This window comes from Chinchilla lanigera, unplaced genomic scaffold (assembly GCF_000276665.1).
Source record: "Chinchilla lanigera isolate Chin_1 unplaced genomic scaffold, ChiLan1.0 scaffold00011, whole genome shotgun sequence".
Taxonomy (NCBI): Eukaryota; Metazoa; Chordata; class Mammalia; order Rodentia; family Chinchillidae; genus Chinchilla; species Chinchilla lanigera.
In genome coordinates this window covers 27,237,066-27,258,702 of record NW_004955412.1, presented here as the reverse complement: position 1 = coordinate 27,258,702, position 21,637 = coordinate 27,237,066, and the positions used below count along the sequence as shown (strand labels likewise).

The window sequence follows — 21,637 nt, the reverse complement described above, 5'->3', positions numbered from 1 at the left end:
TTCTTCCAAGGCATACAAAGAAACAAGTATGATGTCTAGCTATGCAGGGACTTGATTCCTCTTGTACCGCAGGTTTGACATGTGTCCCGGACCCATGATTAACTTAGTTTCTATTGTTATCCTTAAGTGTGCCTGACACCCTTGACCTTCCATCAGTCAGTATCTATATCAAATATAGCCGGGTGTGACAGAGCATGGCCATAATCCCAGCACTCAGGAGGCTGAAGCAGGACTATTTTTAGTTTTTGTTTTTTGGTTTTTCTTTTTTTTTTCCGGGTACCAGGAATCAAACTCACAACCTTGCGCTTGCCAGGCAGGTGCTGTGCCGCTGAGCTAAATCCCCAGCCCGTTTTTGATTTTCGGTACTAGGACTCAAACTCAGGACCTTGAGCTTGCCAGGCAGGTGCTATGCCGCTGAGCTATACCTCCAGCCCAGGAGGACTGTTTTGAGTTGGAGGCCAGCCTGGGCTATAGAGTGAGTTTCATGCCAACCTAAACTATACAGCAAGACCCTGTCTAAACAAACAAAACCAATGAACCCCAAAAATCAAAATCAAAAGATGTGAGAAGAGGCAGTAACTGAAAGGTATGATTCTACATTCTATTGAGTCATTTAACACAAATTCTTCAATAAACATACCGGTATTTGAGGCTCATGAGCTCAGATGTTTCTATTGGTTATTTTCAGTTATAAAGCCAAGTAACAAAGCTACGGTGCACGCCTGTAATCCCAGTACTTGACAGGCTGAGGCAGGGGGACTACTTCGAGTTTGAGGCCAGCCTGGGCTACACAGTGAGTTGAAAGGCCAGTACGCACTATGAATCAAGACCCTGTCTCAAAAAAGCCACACGCACACACAAAACCCCAAATAAATCTAAAGTAAAAAACCCTGTACACGGAATAAAACCGTTTTAGGAAGGAATAATCGAACATCCAAATTTAGATCTGATTAAAATTGAAGTTGGTGACTGGAAGTGATGCTTTTACGATGCAAAGAATGACAACTTCTTTCTTTCTTCCTGCTTTCTCTCCTGTGAAGCTTGAGGAGGTATGTCCTGCAAACAATGATACACGCTGCTAAACAAGACTTTAAAATGTGCAATAAAAATATTTTTCATGTACCAAGTAGCAAAATTTTACAAACAATTCCATCAAAAGTGACAGGTTATTCATTAAAAATGAAATTACACATCTCTCTTAAGGGCAAGATTTGTGTTCTACAGAGCCTTAAAAACAAAATTCCTACTATTAAAATACGTTATTATGTAGGCTGATAACCTACATGGCTTACTTTTCAAGCCAACAGATCGCACACTAAATGCTGCATAAAATGCAGATTTCTCCCTCGTCCCTCCTCTGAGGGATACCAGTGGATACCATCACGATGCAAGATGTCTCTACTTGAGCTGGAAGTGGACAAGTCTTAAGGAAGGGAGAGCTCTTCTGTCATAAGGAAAGTCAGAAGAGTTAGTAGCTATATATACATCTATCTATCTGATTTTCACCCTTTTCACATGTTTGGAGTACTCTGACTCAGCTAGTACTAAAAAATTTAAAAATACTTTTCAAAATTAAAAAATAAGGCATATTTTGACAAAGCAACACTTGGAAAATTTTATGATTTAAAAACTCCCAAGTGTATTTCAATGTCAGTAATGATGAAGGGACTTCACAGGCAGCACCAAGGAAGACATCTTGGAGGTGCCCACTTTGTCAGCATGTAATCTAAACCCATTAATAGCAAAGCCAGGCAGAACTCGAACAAAGAAACAAACTGTTCTACAAATATTCTTAGAATTAACTAAAAGGAAAAACATCAAATGTTCTTTGCAACATTGATACACACACACACACACACACACACACACACACACACGCACACACAGTCTATCAAGTCCAATTTGCCCATTACAAGATTATTTTTGAGTTCACATGCATGTGCACAAAATTTTAGGCACCCATCATCAATTCTTAATTATATTTAAGGTTCAGTTATCAAAACATCCAATACTTAAAAATAAGCTTGTCTTAAAGGTAATTTTTCTCTCTTAATTTTGTTATACAACAACATTCAGTGTCTAATAAACACTAGTCACTTGGCTTTCCTACTTTGAACAGCAGTGAAAGTAGAGGCCCAAAGGGCTGTCATAATACCTTTTGAAGAAAAAGAGGGTCCATTTCTAGATTTAGGGGAAAGGAAGTAGGCTCTACACAGGTCTGCTTAGAGGATAAAAAGAGCCTGCTGAATTTCTGAAAGGTCCTCCTTTTTTTTTTTTGTAGTTAAAAAAAAAAAAATCCAGGGTCCTCACATTGAACTAGATCTCCAGCCCCATTTTTTGAGACAGAGTCTCACTAAACTGTCCAGGGGCCATTCTGATTTGCAGTTACATGAACCTGTGTCCCATTTTCCTGAGAAAAAAGTGGAAAGTTTTGGGGTTTTTTTGGAGGCATGGTCTCACTATGTAGGCTCATGCTGACCTTAAATTCACAGCAATCCTGCCCCATTCTCCTGAGTGTTGGAATTACAGGTGTGTACCACCACACTGGGTAAAAGGGGAAAATTTTGCATCAGAAAGTCAAAGACTTGCTAGGCATTGTGGTACATGCCTGTAATCTCAGCACCCAGGAGGCTGAGGTAGGAGGATTGCTGTGAATTGGAGGCTAACCTGGGGTAGACAGTGAGTTCAAGACCAGCCTGAACTATATAGCGAGAACTTGTCTCAAAAAAAGAAAGTCAAAGACCTATGTTTTATAACATTTGCTTCGGTAATCTTAGCTTCAACTTCATGGAAAACAAAACTAGAAACAACAGATAGCAATTCATGGGGCAAGATTCAAATACAGGGCTGGAGATACAGCTCAGCAGCACAGGGCCAGCCTAGCCAAGCGTGAGGTTGTGAGTTCGATTTCCAGTACAAAAAAAAATCTGAACACCACAGGGGAGATGAGCTGTGCGAAAGTATGGCTGGAGTAGCTCTGGCGATCCTACTGCGCACAGAGACACAGTCCTTCACAAGAGTACTGCACACAAACAAAGCTGCTATCTTTTTTTTCCCCCTGAAAGAAAACATGTATCCCTGTTATTCACAGCAGCCTTGAAGAATAAATAGAGTACTATTCATAGACAATTTCAGACAAAACTTTGACAAAATTTAAAGGTAGATACAGTCCAAGTACACGAGGAGCTTACAAGTAGGGCACTGGGAAGAGTATAAGCTTTGGAGTAAAATGTCTTAGATAAAATCACAGCACTTTAATATCCTGGAATTCTAGCTTTAAAAACAACGAGCCCTATCACCTGCCAGTTACGAACACAGGGAAGCAGCAGACGGCGAACTACGTGACTGACTTCAAGGGCACTGGGCAGGTGGGCAAACTTGCTCTCACTTCCCCTTCCCAGGGCTCCACAGGGCTAAAAATCCTTTCCCATCTCCAAATGCAAAGTACATGACTTTTATCATTAAAAATAAATTCTTATTTATTCAACAAACATATGAGCATTTATCATCAGTAACCCTCTGATCTTTTGATAAATGCATCAAGACATAGAAGTAAATTATCTTGTTTGTTTGTTTTTGTTTTTATTCCGGTACCAGGAATCGAACTCACGACCTTGTGCTTGCCAGGCAGGCGCTTTTGCTGCTCAGCTAAATCAACAGCCCCGAAGTAAATTATCTTTACTAAGTATGTTTTCTTTTATGAAAGAGGACTTCCCTACAGCCATACCATCAAAAATAGTTTTAAGTAGGATTTTTAAATATCCTTTTGACTATCCTATTAGTATTAAATCTACCTTTGAAGTTCCACATGATGGCAAAATACTGATTTACTTGGCTGCAAAAAACTGGCCCTAACATGTGGTGTTCACTTCAGACCCAATAGCGACAGGGAGAAGATGACGGGGCAGGCAGTTATGTTCTAAAGGTGAGAAGAGACTACTTATACTTAAAAGAGTCATCAGACTTTCAAGTAAGAATTCTAGTAAGAAAAAGGAATACTCCGTGTGAGCCTGTTAGGTTCACTGCTGAGTGTTGTGCTAGGCAGTCTGTGCGCCAATATGCATTTGTTTTAACTGGGCTGCTGCTGCCTATCTGTACCCAGAGGATGTACCTGACAGATACACAGCACTGGCAATGGCCTACCCCCTAAAAAACAGCAAAAAGAAAATACCAAGGTAGTATTAAAATTCGCATAAAAGATACTGACAGAGGTAGAGGTAAATCATACTCATAAACTGGTTAAATTCCCAATTAATAAGGTGTAAACTGAATGAAAAAAATCAACCTCTGATTTGAAATACATTTGTATAAAAAATGTTAAAGGAGTTTAAAGGTAGTAGAAACTCTTTAGGTCATGTAAGTGGAAAGTAACATTTTTATTAGGCAGAAATGAAGATCTTATGAGAAATTTCACATATAAGAAATTATGTGGTGCTCCTATGCAAGATTTTTGTTCAGTATCTTGATGGGAATGATAGTTTACTATTAGAAACTGAAATAGATACATATATTTTAACATACATTCAAAATTAGTGATTATATGTATGTAAAATTCATTGAGTAGTCCTTCAATTAAAGAAAATACATGTAGCAAAAACTGTTGGATTCTGACTTCAATAATTAATCTTTGATAAATTAAGTGGAAAGTTAAGAATAAAGGGTACTTAAAGAGACCTGTGTGCTCAAACTACATTACTATTTTTTTTTAACCTTACTTGCACTCTTCAAATTATCTTGAAGTATTTCTGATGATTTTATACTAGCATGCTGAGACCACTTTAGTAGAGTTCTAGAAACCACAAATGACCACACTGCAAAAAATACCTAGAAAGTATTAAGTTTAAAGACTGGAAATCACTTGGTTAAAATTCTCAAAATGTTCTTAAAATATCTTTTGGGTCAAAGAGAAACTTAGCACAGATCTTGATGGTTTAGCAAATACAACAATGAAAATTTGCTTTACCTGTTATGAGATGGATGTGGAAAATTTAAGAACCAGAGATTTAAAACACTAGGTATAAAATGGGCTATGCACATAGAAAAAAGTAACTTAAATTTTTAAATGTTGCTACCTTCCAAAAGAGGAAGTTGTTTGCATAAGTATTGCATTTATTCCCTAAAAAACTGGTACAAGTGCTATTAAAAAAAAAAAGACCCCAGACACAGTGAGGGAATGTGTGGCAATGTGATGCCCTTCCATCTCCTTGGAGCTGACTGAAAATACAATCTTTTCCCTTTCACCACAACACACAGCCTCCTGTGGTTGGTTCAGTCAGTGCTGGCAACAATAGCATACATCACCCTCTACCATGCCCCTTGCATTTATTAGTACTAGGACAGTTATACCAATTATGTTTATTTTTTGACATTGGCCTCCTCTCACTGGAATGAAGCCATTCAATGACAGACCTTTTGTCTGTTTAACTCACAGAATAGCACCTATCACATACCAGGCAAATATTTGATGAACAAAATGAAAGATGTTGCTCATGATTCAGATTATAAGAAAGACATTTTTTCCAAACAGAGAAAGAATTTCCAATTAAAAAAAGACAACAACTCTCTGGCAGGTGAGCACAGTAGTGTATATGGATGTCTGTAATCCTGACAACTTAGGAGGCTGAGGTAGGAGGATGGTTTGAGCCCAGGAGTCTGAGACCAGCTTGGCAACACTGTTAAGACCACCATCTCAGGAAAGAAAGGAAAGAAAAGGAGAGAAGCGCTTCATTATAGTTTTCAGCAAAGACCATAAAAGGCTTTTAGTTTTTAAATGGAACAGATGGGAAAACTGTATAGTTGAGTAAACCACTCAAACTGTCATTTTTCAGATATGCCAAGAGATATGAGTGAAGGTAATCTGATTCAAGAAGGACTTCAGGTTTCAAGACTATCATCTGCATTTACTAAACATTTCATTAAATTGCTTTATTTTTATAATTTTTTTTTTTTTTTGAGACAAGGTCTCACTATGCAGTTCAGGTTGGCTTTGAACTCACTTTGTAGGCCAGGCTCGCCTGAAACTTGAAATGATCCTCCTGCCTCAGCCTCCCAAGTTCTGGGATTACAGGCATGTGCCAACACGCCTGGCTATTTTTGTAATTTATGTTTTGCATGTAAACTGATTTTTGAGGGTAGATTTTTAAGGGAAGATCTCTTTCTGGCAAATGACTCAAGGACATCAGTATTTAAAGCTTATAAACCAGTCTCTCTTATTTTACAAATCTAGCTAAAGTTCATTCTAATCAGAGGAAAAGAAAAGCTTATGGAGCAGCAAAAGAAATTTCAAAACACAAACTGGGTTAAGTAATGGTTTAAAGTCATTCCACAGTGTCTCCAGTGTTTAATAACATTAAATACCTCATGTGGCTGTAAGACCTGGCCTGACCCAGAACCTGCCAGAGCCCAGGGCTCACCCTCCCTAACTGGGTCTTCTCAACTTCAGTGCTAGCACCTGGCGCCTGTGTTTCACCCTCTTCACCAGAGTGCCTCATCTGTACCGGGACTCCTTATTTGCAGGTATTAACACAGTTACTGACTTCTCCCATAAGGAAAAAGGAAGGGACAAGCACAGAGTCTGTCTTATTGATTGCAGTAGCCCAGCTCCTAATCTGCACATTACACTGTGTTTACACAATATAGTAAATGTTCACTATTAGTTAAATGAGAGAGCACCTACCATGAGCCAACTTAAAGTCTAAGAGATCAACTGATACATTTTACTTTCTGAGCTGTGAAAACCCAGAATGAATGGGTCCTTATGGTGTTTTCTTTCATTCCAAACGAACAGCCCAGTGGCTGACATCTACTGCTCAGCTGTTTAAAGCTAATATTTAACCCTACACACAAAAATGCTCACCTGCTTTGGAGGCATCTTATCTTTTAGTTTTCTCTTCAACAAGAAAAAAATTAGGACCATATAGTACTTAAAAAAATCTACTCCTCCATTTTATGAAACAAAGTTATATACACTGCAACTAGTCCTCTCTGGCCCAACCATGATTATATTTGGAATGTGCCAGAATTTAAAATAGCAGGAATCACATTAATCACAAGCTGTTGGATTTTCACATTCAACTATCTAGTAAATGTCAGGCGTTGTGTTAAGAATATTATTACTCGATCCAGCTCACTTTCTCCCAGTACTGTACTACACAGCATTTATAATAAGCCAGGCAGATTTCTACCCTCCATCAAGTATCACAAATACTGTAATAGTGCAACTGAAGCACACAGTTGTTAAGCAGCTTGCTAAAGGTCATCCAGCTATTATACGGTAGACAGGGACAGTGACTCCAACGTCTGAAGTCCCTGTTAAGACACAACTCAATACTGTCTCACTAAAGATGCATGAGGCCTGGGCTACACCCTTAGAAAGTCTATCCGATGGCAAACGTGTGCTACACATGCCTCAGGGGACTGTTTGCTGTCACTGAAAGCTCTAAAAGGTTTGCCATCACTGGTCTATGCCATAAGCAGAGAGAGAACTGTAAACAAGTATTTATGTCATGTTTGTGCCAAGTTTAATATGTCAAGTTTTAGGAGATTAACACCTGTGCTGGAGGAAGATGACGGAAAGCTTTAATAATGATGAATTCATTGAAACGACTGGATTTATCTTCCTTTACCTCCTGGAAGCACCTGACAATGCCACTGTCATCTTTTCCTGGCTTCCCTTCCACCCCTCGTGTGGAAAGTCTCCCTCTGCCCACTCCCTCAAACTTAAGGTCCTCAGGACCTCTTCCACCTACTCACTCTACACATTCACTCCCTTTCTCACATTACCTTATGGCCCCAAATACTAACTAACTGCTAGAGACTGTCAGCTCAGGTCTCTGCTGTGCTTCAGAGGCCCCTGAGACACCCACTTTAAAAGTTTCACTTTTATTTGAGACGGTACTTCAAATGTAAGAGGTTAAAACAGAGTTCAATTATTATTGGCAACTAAGTTAGATAGAAATTAATACACAGTCAGAAAGGGACTGGGCTCTCAAGGAAGTTAGCACAAAAAATAAAGACATCAGAATTGTGGCTGGAGGCACATCTGAAGATGACGAGGTCCCAAGACAAAAATGCAATCCATAGTTAGGGCTGCAAGCCTCCCTCAGGGATAAACAGCAACCTGGAATTATACTGTAATTGGCACCACCTGACCCAGTAAGTACAGAAGTGCATCAGCTGCCCAGGTGGGTGACCAGAACATCTGGGCCCATCCCTTCCCAAACTGCCTTTGTTCTTTCCATGTACACTTGCTGTGTGACTTGTTTTCCTATTGGATCAGTATTAGCTTAGTTACTTTTCTTATTGCTGAGACAAAATACTTGACACCTAAAGTTAAAGGAGGAAAAGTTTATTTTGGCTCACAGTTTGTAGGTTTCAGATTATAGCCGGCTGGCTTCAAAGCAGGATGGCATGGCAGAGGGGCATTGCAGAGGGAAGAGTTCATGGTGGCTAGGGGGCAGGAAGGCACCAAAGCAGCAAGATAGGAGGAAGCAAACAGCAAGCAACAAACAACTAGCTTCTTTCTGTCCTTATAGCTTATCCAGGCTTCCCACCCTTACGGCAGGTAGCACTCAGACACAGGATGTGGCAGTTTAATCCTAGTAATGCACTATCAATCAATCCCAGCATCACATCCTTGATACCAGAGGCACACACGCGAGATCCAGCCACCTCCACCTATGACCACATGAAGCCTTGAGGGGACGTCTAGATACAAGCCATAATAGCTAAGCAGCTATACTGTACTTGTAATCCTACAGCTTGATTGTAGTTTGTCCCACATTTTACCGCCACTGTGATTTTGCTGTATAAATTAGCCCTGACAAACGGTCTCAGTAGCTACCCACTCAGGACCTCTCCTGGAAATCTCAGAGCTATTACTATTTTCAGTTAAAACTCTCCTAACTTCTTCCTTTGGTTCATGACTTCACTCCGCAATGTTGTGGGACCATGAACTTGGCATGTTTGAAGTCTAACAGGTCAGGAGTTATGTTTCTCCTATATCACAATAACCTGTTCTGCATCATACATATTTCTGAATGGGAGAAATCATCTGAGTGTTAAGATTATGGCTGATTATTTCTTCCTACTTCAAGCACCATTGTAAGTATTGATTGTGAAAGTACTGTAGGAATATACTTTTAAGCACATTTCTTTAGTCCTCCCCCCTGCCCCTCCCCGTACAGGGAATTGAACTCGCTACCTTGCACTTGCCAGGCAGGTGCTGTGCCGCTGAGCTAAATCCCCAGCCCAAGCACGTTTCTTTAGATCCACTTCAATTATCCCTTAAGAACTATTAAAAAAAAGAGAATGACTGCTCCTTACCAGAGAGTTGAAATGACAAGAACTGAAAGCACTGTTTAGACTTGAAACAAGAGTCTGAAAACTCCAACAAAAAAGGTATTATCTGCCACACAGTCTACTAGCATCTAAAATAGAAACATCTTTAAAGGCAGTGCTTTGTGAGCAGAAAGTATGGGTCTTAAAGTAGCCAGTGAAAAAGAACGAGGAAACAAAATGTGAGAGAAAGGTTAGGGGAACATAAAAATATATTTTTATAAAAACCTTAGGGATTCAGTTCCCGGTACCGGAGAAAAACCAAAAAAAAAAAAAGCTTAGGGAAAAAAGAAAAAAAGAGCTTCAGAGGTCAGTGTAAGACAAGAAAGGTGGAGTTCCAGGGAGCAGCTACGTAAGAAGAGGACCCTTCATCCCGGAAAAAGCAAGCCTCTTTCTTCCTGGGTTGGAAAAGAATAGGTTCTATTTATGCACTGCAGGAAATACAAAAAATCCCATTAAGTACAAAGATGAAAATGAAACTCACCATGTCACCCCATGTGGAGATCACAATACAGACATTTTGGCTTTGTGAGAAGTAAGTTCAGGAGGAACTCTTGGGAGAAGTAGCTGGGGTTCATGTGTGTATCAGTTCCCAAAACGTCATTCATGAGAGTGTGCCCCTGCTTCACACTGTAAATCTTAAATATAAGTTCCCCTTTCTGGTGGCTTTGTTTTGCTTTTCTCCAATTCTCCCTCCTCCATTAACTTTTAAAAATACTCAAGAAGCTTGTGGATTCATTCAAAGTGTAGCAGTGGGCCCAGGGAAGCAGCTCAGTGGTAGAGTACTTGCCTAGCAGGCCAAGGCCTTGGGTTTGATCCCGTTTGTCTCACTTACACACACACACCCACCCACTCACACAGACACACAAATATAGTCGTTCATCTTTCTACAAAACAACAGCACATTTCTGGTGGCGGGGGGCTGTGAGGCATGGGGAAAAGTGAGAACCGAAGAATCAGGCAGAGAACTAGATGGTCCCCTAGTCCCACCCAGGGACATGATTCTTACAGTAGAGCACTGAGTTCTGACAAAAGATCTCAAACTGCTCCTTATGCAGAGAGTTGAAAAGACAAGGGTGACACTTAAGGCACTCCAAGATATAAACAAGCAAGATCTGAAGGATAAGCTTCTGAAAATAACTGTGGATTTATGAGTAATTTGTGTTTCTCCCTGTTCAATATACAGGCATTATGGCGATGCCTTCCATGACAAAATAAAAACCTCATTATTTCTGTCCTTAAGTATTTACTTCTAATTCACTTTCCAAGTGCCTCCATTAAAATGGCAATAGTTTTTTTTTAAAAAAAAAAAAACAGGTACAAAACTAAGAATAAAAGAACAGGAGAGAAGACTTGAATAAGGTATTTTTCAGTTAATTTCTGCAGATAGAAATCAAGCTTTAAATGCAATCTTGAAAATGTGGATGGGCATGAAGCCTGTTTAATACACTATTCCCCCTTTCACCCTTTTGCTAAGCCAGAAAGCTCTCACCCATTTTCTCAACCTCCAAATCCAGGGGTTTTCAAAAAGAGAACTAAAATCTGAAATGGCTCCAGAGTGAAATACAGTACATCAACAGGAACAGAAAAATGAAAATAAGAGAGTATGCCAAAAGGGGCATACTGAAAGGCAGTTCAAGCCTTCATCCTGTCCCAAAAACCAAAACAGTCAGCTGAAGAAATACCAGCAAACATATAGCTGTGCAATCACATACACAAAACACCCTAGAGTAACGCCCACTGCCCAACAAAACACATCTGGCATTTCTCCCTTAAAATAACAAAATACAAAACAAACAAATAAAAAGAAAAAATAGGATCTTTAGATTTGTAAAGAAATCCCAAGATAAAGAATTCGTTCTTTAAAGTAATTATTAAGCATCTACTAACTACTATGCACTGTTCTACACGTGGATTTATAGAAATAAACAAAGTAAGACAAAAATCCCTGCCCTGTGAAAGTTATATTAGTGGTAAAGAGTTCAAATAAACAGTGTACATGGTAAGCTAGACGATAAGAAATGCGCCTGAAGAAAACCAAAGCAGGGAAGAGATGGGCATCTGTATATTCAAATAGGCCACCTTAACTAAGGTGATTTCAAGTTGTCTTAAAGGAGGGAGCCAGGAAACAGCCAAGCAGAACATGCAAAGGTACAAAGGCCCCTTCTGGGACCTGGAGGAAAGAGCCAATACAGAAAGGAGAGGAAGTCTAACAAAGTACTGTACAAGGGCTCATCTTCGAGTCTAAAACATCCATGTAACAAGTGGCTATTTTTAAAAAATCAAACAAAAAAATAAAGGTGGGAGAAAAGTCAGAAAAATGGTACAGCAAAATGTCCCAGCATATGATCTGAACAAAAAGGAAGCACAAGAGATAAGGGAAGACCCACATAATCACAGACCATCATGAACTAGAAGAACAGCAGGGATACAGAACATTCTCAAAGCTTCCAGCAAGACAGTGAAGAAGGGGCTGGGGATTTAGCTCAGCGGCACAGCACCTGCCTGGCAAGAGCAAAGTCGTGAGTTCGATTCCTGGTACCAGAAATAAACCAAAAAAAAAAAAAAAAAAAGCTGCCAAGACAGTGAAGAAAACAAAACAAAGTCACTACAAAAGCATTCGCACTATCTCTGGAGTGATCACAACCAGAAGACAATACGGCAATGTCTTTCACATGGTGAGGGTCTAACAGTATTTTAAATCTCAAATTCCTTAACCTATAGAAACAGCAAGTGTGTGGGCAAATATAGTCATCCAAATACTTCTTAGGAAATTACTGCAGTATGCACTTTAAGAAAACCGGGAGGTGAGCCCAGAAAGAGGAAGGCATGGTTCCTGACAGGCAGGAGGAGAGAAGAGGAGGGCAGTTCCAGGACACCTGGGTGGCAGCAGCAACTGAGAAGAGGAATAAAGATGGGAAAAGGCAGGGAGCCAATGAACGAGTGAGGTGACACACTGGAATTCACATTGTTACTGATAAGGATGTGACAAATATGCTGGCACATTTGGGGGGAATTAACAATAGGTACATGAAAAATACAGTCCCCAGCCAATCTAACCACAAGGGGGAACACAGCTGTGAGAAATCATCTGTCTCAACAGGGAAGGATATTTGGCAGAGATATAAATACAGAAAAGCTGCCTTTTTTAGCCAAAGACTACAATATAGCCAGGTGGGGGAGAACGGTTGAGGGAAAGGTAGGGAAATGGAAGGGTGGACGAACTAAGCCCACAGCTGGAACTTGGGAGGCCCAACCTGGGGGGAAAGCACAGCAACATATCAAATGAATTAGAAATATGAAGATCCTGCCAGAGAAAAGAGGAAAATAACTGTGATTGCCTCTAAAGAAGGAAACTGTGAGGGGGTAGGGAAGGCAGAGCAGCTGTGATTTTTTTTTTCACTGTAAGCCTTTCAATTACTGCTTGACTTTTAAAACCATATGTATGAATTACACCGATAAATTAGCCATTTTTCTCTCTGCATTTATTAGCACTTTTACCTTTCATCTTAGTAACTTTACCTTTCCAAAATGGGAAATCTCCTAGAGTGGTTATTTCTCAGGTGGGAAGGACAGAAACTGATCCCTAGGCTCCACCTCAGCCTTCAAGGAATCAAAGTATCTGCAGCAGTGATCTGATAATTCGTAGATTTAAGCACATCCCCAGAGACTCTTCTCAAGCAAGTTGTGGAAATGTTGACTACTATACTAGGATTGGTAAACTGTGGAATCTGGTTTTCCAAATCAGTTGCGAGTTCAGCTCTAACCCCAAGTGGAATTTGTTTTGTTAGACTAACATCACTAGGGCAAACCCGTAACAGTATGTGCCGATAATTAACAATGAAAACAGAATAATCCATGCCTTTAATTTATGCTTGTTCAAATAATATAGAAAATAGGGTTATTTTACTTAAGTATATGTTGCAAATACTTTAATTTTTTGAAAGGGTCTTGATATCATCTGGCTTTTATCCAACCACATTGTTTCAGAGTTCCTTAATTTTCTATGGTTCATGTTCTGGAAATCAAGGCTAATTTTCCAGTGTATATTCATTTCCTCATATGATTATCTTTCTTTATATAGTGTCTTAAAATATGCAGCTCTTCACAGTTTTGAAAATGTGCTAATGATCTTATTTTAACCTAACAAGATATGCTACTAATAATGTATCTACTATCTGTTAGGTACCACATATATCTGTCTTGCTTATTACAACAATCTCATTAGGTAGGTCTTATTAGTTCTATTTTATGTACGAAGAAACTGCAGCTAGAGACCTTAAATGTTTTTAAATCACAAGGCCTCCAGTGCAAACCCCAGTCTGTTTTGAAAACTTGTGACTTTTCTACATACTATTTTACTTCCAGTAAGAACTGGAATTTTGGGATTACATAGTTGTTCACTTCCTTTTCTGGGTAAGAAATTTAAGGTCCAAAACTTTTGTTCTTGTCTTTTTGAGACAATTTTTTTCTTTTCTTGTTTTTTAAGGCAGGGTCTCATACAGGCCAAGCTGCCATCTAACTTGCAGTGATCCTCTGGCATCAGCCTCCTGAGTGCTGGGATTACAGATGTGCAACACCACACCCAATTAGGTCCAAAACTCTGAAATGAATCACGTGACAGAATTAGACTAAGTTCCGTTATCTCTTGATCAGTACCTTTCCCATTTTCTGACATCTATGCACCTGGTGCTATACTATACGCTGGAAGCACTTTAACATGCATTAACCCAATCCTCAAGTGGTTCTAAAGTAGATATCACCCACATTCTACAGTTTAAAAGTACTGAAGTGGGCTGAGGGTACAGCTCAGTGGAACAGCACATGTTCAGTTTGTGTGGGTTCAGTCCTCAATACCAAAATTTAATTAACTTAAAATACTAAAGTGAGAGAGGTTAAGTAAAGTTACAGGTTACACAGCTAATAAGTGGCAAAGCTAGAATCTGAAACTCAGTCTTATTCCAAAATGCAAGCTATCAGCCACTACATTTACAAGGTTTAGAGACTACACGTCTCTCCTGTCTGCCCCCAGGGTATTCTTTCTTCTAACTGAAAGTGTATGTCGATATGTAGATCTTCCTTGGATCTCAAACCACATTTTGCAACTATTAAAAAAAAAAAAAAAAAAAAAAGAGCCAAACAGGAAAATCTGTGCAATGACTACCTGCTTGGTGACATTCAGGAATACACTTTTTTGGAAGGTATGACTATATTGAAAATAAGTCTTTATCTTTTATAAATTGATAATGAAATTTTTTACAAATGAATATGTTTGGGATTTGATTCAAATCCATCTGGGAGGCAAAGCTGGGGTGCAGGCTGTATAACAAGTTTGGCCCTGGGTTTACTGTCAAAGGTGGCTGATGGGTACCTGGGCTTCATAAGAGTATTTCCTCTGCTTCTGTAAATGTTTGAAAATTTCTATAACTGAAAAACAGTACATAAAAATAAACTAGAGAGAAACTATGATATTAACATATTTGGAAAACAGAACTATAAACAATTTTTCCCATTCTATTTTTTGTACTTTTTATATTTTAGGTATTACTTTTATAATGGAACATGTAAAATAAACTAAAAACTGCATGTATTACTTATACACTTATCTTTGACTCCGGATGTTCCTAATTTTTAAAAAATAGTTCTCACCAAGATCACCTATCATCTAATTGGGTCAAAACACCATGGCAAGAAGCCAGGTATGGTGGCGCACATCTGTAATCCCAGCACTTGGGAGGCTGAGGCAGGAGGATGGTTGTGAGTTCGAGGCCAGCCTGGGCTACAAAGCGAGCTCAAGGCTAGCCTGAACTGCATAGCGAGACCCTGTCTCAAAAAGACCAAAAATAAATAAATAAATAAAACACCATGGCAGAGCCAGGTATGGTGGTGCACGCCTGGCCTGTAATCCCAGCACTCAAGAGAGGCTGAGGCCAGAGGACAGTGGAGAGTTTGAGGCCAGCCTGGGCGACTTAGTGAGTTCAAGTCCAGCATGAACTACATAGTGAGACCCAGTCTCAAAATGAAAATAAAAACCAGTAACATCATGGCAGAAGTATTTCTCATCTCTTTATCAGCTATTACTTACATACTTTTAGACAGGCCACTGTGTAAGGACAGGTTAAGACCTTTACGAATAAGCCAAGAGTATAAAGGTGCATAAACGTAAATCCAAGTATGACAACAATATAACAAAAGTAACCAGTAAAACAGTTTCTTTTCATAGCTAGGTGATTTTGGGACAAAGGTCTTGGATGTGCAGAGCTGAGCTTCCTAAGGGTTAGACAGGTTTCAAGGTAGGATGTCTCTCTCCTCGGCCTTTGGTGCTTGCTGTCAGAAGGGGGCTGGGGATGGCCAGACGACCTGGGCAAGTTGTCCTCTGTGGGCACCTCCAGCTTTTGCCAATGATACAATTATTTCTACATATGTCATGAAATGAAAAATGTCTGGGAACCACTGGTTTAAGGGAGACCGGTCTTGATCATTACACAAAAGCTAAGTAAAGTATGAAATGTAATAGTAAACTGAAATTTCTTTAAAATGCTGGTATAGGAAAAGAACTAACACTCATGTTGTAGCTCTACATTGTTTTATCACTTTTTTTATTCTGGTACAGTGCTTGAAACTGAGGTCTCAAACATATTCTTACTGTTAAGCTATACCCACAGCCCCTAATATTTTTTTCTACCTGCACCCTCCTCATACAGCCTGTTTAAGAAATCTTAACCATTCAGTGAAGTCAATTCCAAATATAAATATTCGCTCAGTGGCATAAAGTTAAATTAGGGGAACAAGGGTAGAATCCAGATTCTCCGTACCAATGCTAAATGCATTCACATCAAGTCTAAAATAAATTACACTGCTAAAGTATTAAAAGTGTCATTGGAAAAATCTTCATATCACAGGAGTTTAGAGTGGTAAAGAGTTAATGACAGAACTCTGAAACCCAAATACTTGCTTAAATTCATGATCCCCAGTTCTCTTTGCTCCCCAAACTGCACTTTCCCGGATTCCCCAGAGAGTTCCTGCTAATTGCTTCTTTTAATCTAAAACCATAAAACAATGTCCAAGTACTTCCTGTTCTTCAGGGAAACAGGATCTTTGGTTAATCTGCAACTAGAAAATCATTGAGGAGCCACAACTCTTTAAATTTATGAATTTAAATATCAGTTCCTTCATTCTTTGTTTATGTTTGTGAAATACTAAGGCAGCCTTTCTGTTCTAGCACAGAGTAGGAAATATCCTTAAAAGCACACTATCTACTTTTCTTTATATAATTATGTTGAGGGCATATATTGTAACATCAAAATCTATATAAATATATGCCACATTTTTGTTTGTTTGTTTTTGTTTTTTTTTTCCAGTACCGGGAATCAAACTCACGATGTCACGCTTGCCAGGCAGGTGCTGTGCCGCTGAACTAAATCCCCAGCCCCTCATATACCACATTTGAAAAAAGCTGTATCCTGTAAGAATGAAGACCCACGAATGGAATTTCTTTCCTTACACTGAGAAAGCAGTTCAGACAAGAGGCATCCCCAAGTAAAAAGACAACGTGAGACTGGTACAGAAGTAGAAAAAGGAAGGAACTGACGATATACAGTAGCTCACTGGTAAAGTGTTGACTGGCATATGCAAGGTCTCAGGTTCAATTCCTAGCGGCGGCAGCGCCCCCATACACATACACACAGGAGAACTGAATGCCTAAAATAGAATTCAGTGGAGGAAGAGGAAAAAGGCAATACAGAGACAAAAAATGAAAAACAAACATATTTGCATAAATTCTTTACACTTAAGAGGGCAGCTCTAAATTACTAAGCACTTAAGACTCATGGGAAAAACATTAAGGAAGTTGTAATTTTTGTTCCCACAGTGACTCAAGCTATAAAGCAATAAAAAACAAAACCTTTGAATTCTATAAATTTTTCTTACAAAGTTTCAGCAAGAAAAACCAAAAAGTTCCTCCTTTAGAAAAAAGTTTTTATTCTCACATATTCTAGTGTGTGCCTTGGATTAACCTGAAACCCAAGAACACAAGGGATGTCATTAGCAACCATATTCGAGTTGGTTCTTGGTTTTGTTTCTTAGCACAGATGGCCAATCCTGCAAGTGCTGTTTCTTGAATGCTATCAGAAGTGCAGGTAGGAACAGGTTCTCCTAGCACCACCACCCAAACCGTAGAAGTCTTGTACCCCAAACAGGCCCGCATTTAACGATCTGAACTTACCTCCTGATGTCTACATTGCACAGTTCTTGGAAAAGGGGCCTTGTTGTAACTAAGTAACAAGTGATGGTCAACCATAGTGAAACTAGAACTGGGGGTCTGGAGTGTATCAGTAAAAGGCAGTAATTCTTTTAGGGTGGAATTTCTCAACTTTTATAGATATACATCCTATCTGTGAAGCAGGGGTGGGTGGAGAAACACAGGCAGTTCCTCAATATTCTTTGGACTTCTTTGCACTTGTCTAGATTACCTATTTTGTTACAGAAACATCTTCTCAATTCTACAAATGTATTTACCCCTACTTTCATTCTTCAGATAAAAAACCTGACAGAAATAGGCCAATTCAAAATGTTCCAGAAATATCTTAAGTCATCTAACAAATATTTGTGAGGTTACTATGTGCTAGGTATGAGGATTAAGAAAAAAGAGTCCTCTGACTCAACACCAGCTACTACTGTAGATCTTACCCTGATACCTTGTAATTCAAACTCAAAGATTTGTACTCTGTAGGGGGAAAAGACTACTGAATGGGGCATGATGTCACCACTGATCACCTAGACTGCAGCATCCCAGCTGGCTTCCCTGCTACCAAACTCTTTCCTTTTTGATCTGTCTTGCAATTGATTGCTAGATTCATTTCTAGAATTCCAGTTGCAAGGAGCCTTTCAAGAAAGCTTCAAAGTCTGCCAACTACCTATCACATGTAGTTTAAACTCTTCAACTTAATCTTCCTTAGGTTAGCTCCAACAGTTCAGTTTTGTCTCACGCTTTATGTGGCTCCTTTCGGCCAACCCCCCGCGGAGTAGGACCTACACCCAACCCAACTACTTCCTCTCTCATTCTTTCTATCATCCCTCTGCTGTCACTACAGATCCTTTAGTTTCCCAGTCTTTCATCATTAGCTTTCCTTGGAAACGGCACTTTATATCCCAAAGCACTAGATTACCATCTCAAACAGCTGTTCTTTTGCCCAGCCTTCCTTTGCTGAGATGAGAGGGAGTCGCTTGCAGTTCGGGCACAGGAGCCCTCATTTTGCGTCTTTTAAGAGACGGAGAGAGGCTTTGGGGCAGGTGCAAACTATAAAGGGGAGGGGGCTAACGAAGACAAAACGACAAGGGGTTTGTTCTCCGTAGTCTTTTCTTTGGCAAGAGCTGGGAGTCTCCAAGAAATGAACTGTGAAGCACAGGAGGGATCCGGAGTACTCCTTAGGTGGGAATTAGAGGCCAGATGAATTAACGAAGGGCCACGATCCCCGGCGGGACAGAACAGGTTACAACGAGAAACAAAGAGGCTGGGAGTCGGAAGATGAGGGGCAGGGAGGGCAGATATCCGGGCATCTCTGGAGGTCGAGCCGTAAAGAAACGGGAGGCGTCCCAACGCGTTCCTTATGGGACTGGCCGGGGACGTGGTTGCCCAGAGGGACGAGCCAGGTGCCCGAGAAGGCTCTGGGACAAGAGCCTACGGGGCTTTGGTTCTGAGAGGGCGCGGGGGTGGGGAGGTATTTTTGAGTGAGGTTGTGTCCCGCAGGAAGAAACGCTTCCCTGGGCCCTGCTGTCCCAGAACGGAAACCTCGTGGAGGCGGAAAACATCGAGGAACCGGCGTATCCCAGCCCCAGCCCTGCTTCCCTAACACACTCACCGCGTCTCCTCCAAACGCCACCGCTCCAGCTGCAGCTACCGGTCAGCGCAGCCGCACTGAGCGCGCACCGCCCACGTGACACATCAAGCCCCCCCCCCGCCCCACGTGACCCGCAGAGCCCCGGCCCCCTTCCGCACGTGGTCTTGGCTTGCCCCTCCTCTGACAAGATGGCGGCGCCCAGACGTGGTGCGCCTGTCCTCTTGATCCGGGGTAGCGGCCCGCTCTTGAAGAGTTTCTTCACTCTCGTTTCAAAACCACTTTGTTCCAGCGCTGCTGCATCCAGGCCCTTGGATGCCCAGAGATTAGCGGAGAAACTCCGAGCCCAGAAAAGGGAGCAAAAGACAAAGACGAAGCCGGTGAGCCTCTAAGGACCACAACTCCCAAAAGGCAGTGCGCTCATTGGTTTCCCGGGCGGCGGGTGCGGTAGTAGGATCCTCTGACAGCGTGTAAGTGCTACCTGTAGAGCGTGTATGGTGAGAGAATGACGAGCCTGCGGAGGGGACGTCAGTAGGCTTTCGGTGTCTCCGTGAGCGGTGAGTCTTTGCCACTCCTGGGCTCAGTCCGGACTGCAGCGTGCGTATGCGGGTTAAGACAACACTGTATGTGTTGTCAAATTACTCGGCATGAGTCTAAGGCAAAGAAAGGTATGAGTCTGGGTTACAAATTCTCATCCAGGCCTTAATGAAGCCCCCCTCCCCACTTCACCGCCATTTTTTTTTTTTACCGGGAATTTCCCCCCGCCTTTTTCCTCCACTAGGTCCCCACAAGCCCTGTTCAGCGGAGGGTGCAAGAACTAGTGCGGTTCACGCAGCAACTGCAACGAGTTCACCCCAACGTTCTTGCCAAGGCCCTGAGCCGAGGGATTCTCCACCAGGACAAGGACCTTGTGGTCATCAATAAGCCCTACGGTCTTCCTGTCCATGGTAAGGACAATGTGAGCAAGGGAACAGGACCTGCTGCTGCTTTCTGCTATAAGGAGGGAGAACCTTAAAGTGTTTCACTGGAAGAGGAGCCAAGGGTGGTGTCATAGGTGTGTAATCCCAGCTACCTGGGCGGCTGAGTATCTGGAGTTTGCAGCCGACCTGGCTCAACAACAAACAAGAGTTGGAAAAAGGAAGTAATATGTAAACGAAAATGAGAGGTAGGGGAGAGAGTCTGTGTTTTGGAGTATACCTAACATAAAATCCGAGTGTCTGGAATTTAATGGAAACTCTGGTATCTCGGAATAAAAGTTGTAATGATTAGAAACAGCGAGGTTAAGTCAGAAACAACTGGTAGAAAAAGTGCATTTGTGAAAGAGCGGGAAAGGATTATTTCAGCTAGAAGATAGTAGTGCTTTGGGGGAAGATAGGAAAAAGGTTGTGCATAAAGACAGCAGGCATTGCCAAGTGCTTCACATGATGTTTTCACTTACGATTCTCACAACAACTTCTCACCTTACCATTCTCCAAGGAGATTTTTCCCGCTTACAGTATTTGCCTTTTATAGATGAGAAAACAAACTTGGAAAAGTAAGTAGTCTGTCCAAAATTAAATGGCTAGATTGGAGAGGACAGAGTAGAGCGCAGGAATGTTTAACCTCAAAGCCAGTTCTCTTAAATGTTCTTCTCTAATGCCTTGAGGAGCTTCACAGTCCTGCAAAGTACATCTGAGGAGAAAGGCACAGGACAGGGTTTCTCAAACTTCGTTGCATATGAGTCAGTTGGGCAGCTTATTAAAATGCATATTCTGACATAGTAGTCTAGGTTGGGGACTTGATTCTTTTCCAGCAAGCAAGTTCTCTGGGCATACTGATGTTGCTGCTTCCTGTCCCTCTCTAGTAGTAGAACTTTAGAAAACATTGACATATATAAGAAAATTTTCCCATGAAAAGTTCTTTGGTGAAAACTTCAGACTTCTGTTTTTTCTTTTCTTAGGTGGCCCTGGAGTCCAGCTCTGCATCAGTGAAGTATTGCCCATCCTGGCAAAGATACTTCATGGCCATAAGGCAGAGCCCTTGCATCTGTGCCACCGGCTAGACAAGGAAACCACAGGTGTAATGGTGCTGGCTTGGGAGAAGGAAGTAGCACATCAAGTTCAAGAGTTGTTTAGAACCCGTCAAGTGGCAAAGAAGTACTGGTATGAGGCCTATTCATGGCAATAGAGGTGGCATAAGCAGAAGCACCTGTATCATCTGTTCATCTATCATACAGCAGGAACTAGTAACAGAAAATAATCGTTCTTAATTATGGTTGTACGCAGTATTATCAAAATTAATTATACCAGAAATATATGATGTCATTCCTGTGCTAAAATAGTCAAACAATAAAGATAAAGCAAAAAGCCCCTTCAGAATCTACCCACTCTGCCATTCTAGTTCCTCTTTTTGAGGTAGCACAGTAAGCAGTTTGGTTTTTACCCATCTGGTCCTTAAATTCATTCATACACATCTAATTTATATAT

General features: G+C 40.9%; 2 protein-coding genes across 5 annotated transcripts in view; one reads left to right on the top strand and one right to left on the bottom strand.

The window, feature by feature from the left end:
- Fam118b (family with sequence similarity 118, member B) overlaps positions 1–19,283 on the bottom strand; it is a 47,678-nt gene extending 28,395 nt beyond the window's left edge. For 2 of the 3 annotated variants that reach the window (XM_005378495.2, XM_013511029.1), the window contains exon 1: positions 19,197–19,283. The gene's annotated coding sequence lies outside the window, so the exon portion shown is untranslated. Of the gene's footprint in view, positions 1–988; positions 1,013–19,196 lie in introns of those variants that run through there. The other variant, XM_013511028.1, reaches the window with a different exon arrangement.
- Positions 19,284–19,336: 53 nt separating this feature from the next.
- Rpusd4 (RNA pseudouridylate synthase domain containing 4) overlaps positions 19,337–21,637 on the top strand; it is a 7,996-nt gene continuing 5,695 nt past the window's right edge. The window contains exons 1-3 of one of the 2 annotated variants that reach the window (XM_005378485.2): positions 19,337–19,552; positions 19,954–20,119; positions 21,112–21,313. In XM_005378485.2, the coding sequence (XP_005378542.1) occupies positions 19,364–19,552; positions 19,954–20,119; positions 21,112–21,313 (557 nt within the window). In that variant the 5' untranslated portion in view covers positions 19,337–19,363. Of the gene's footprint in view, positions 19,553–19,746; positions 19,841–19,953; positions 20,120–21,111; positions 21,314–21,637 lie in introns of those variants that run through there. The other variant, XM_005378487.2, reaches the window with a different exon arrangement.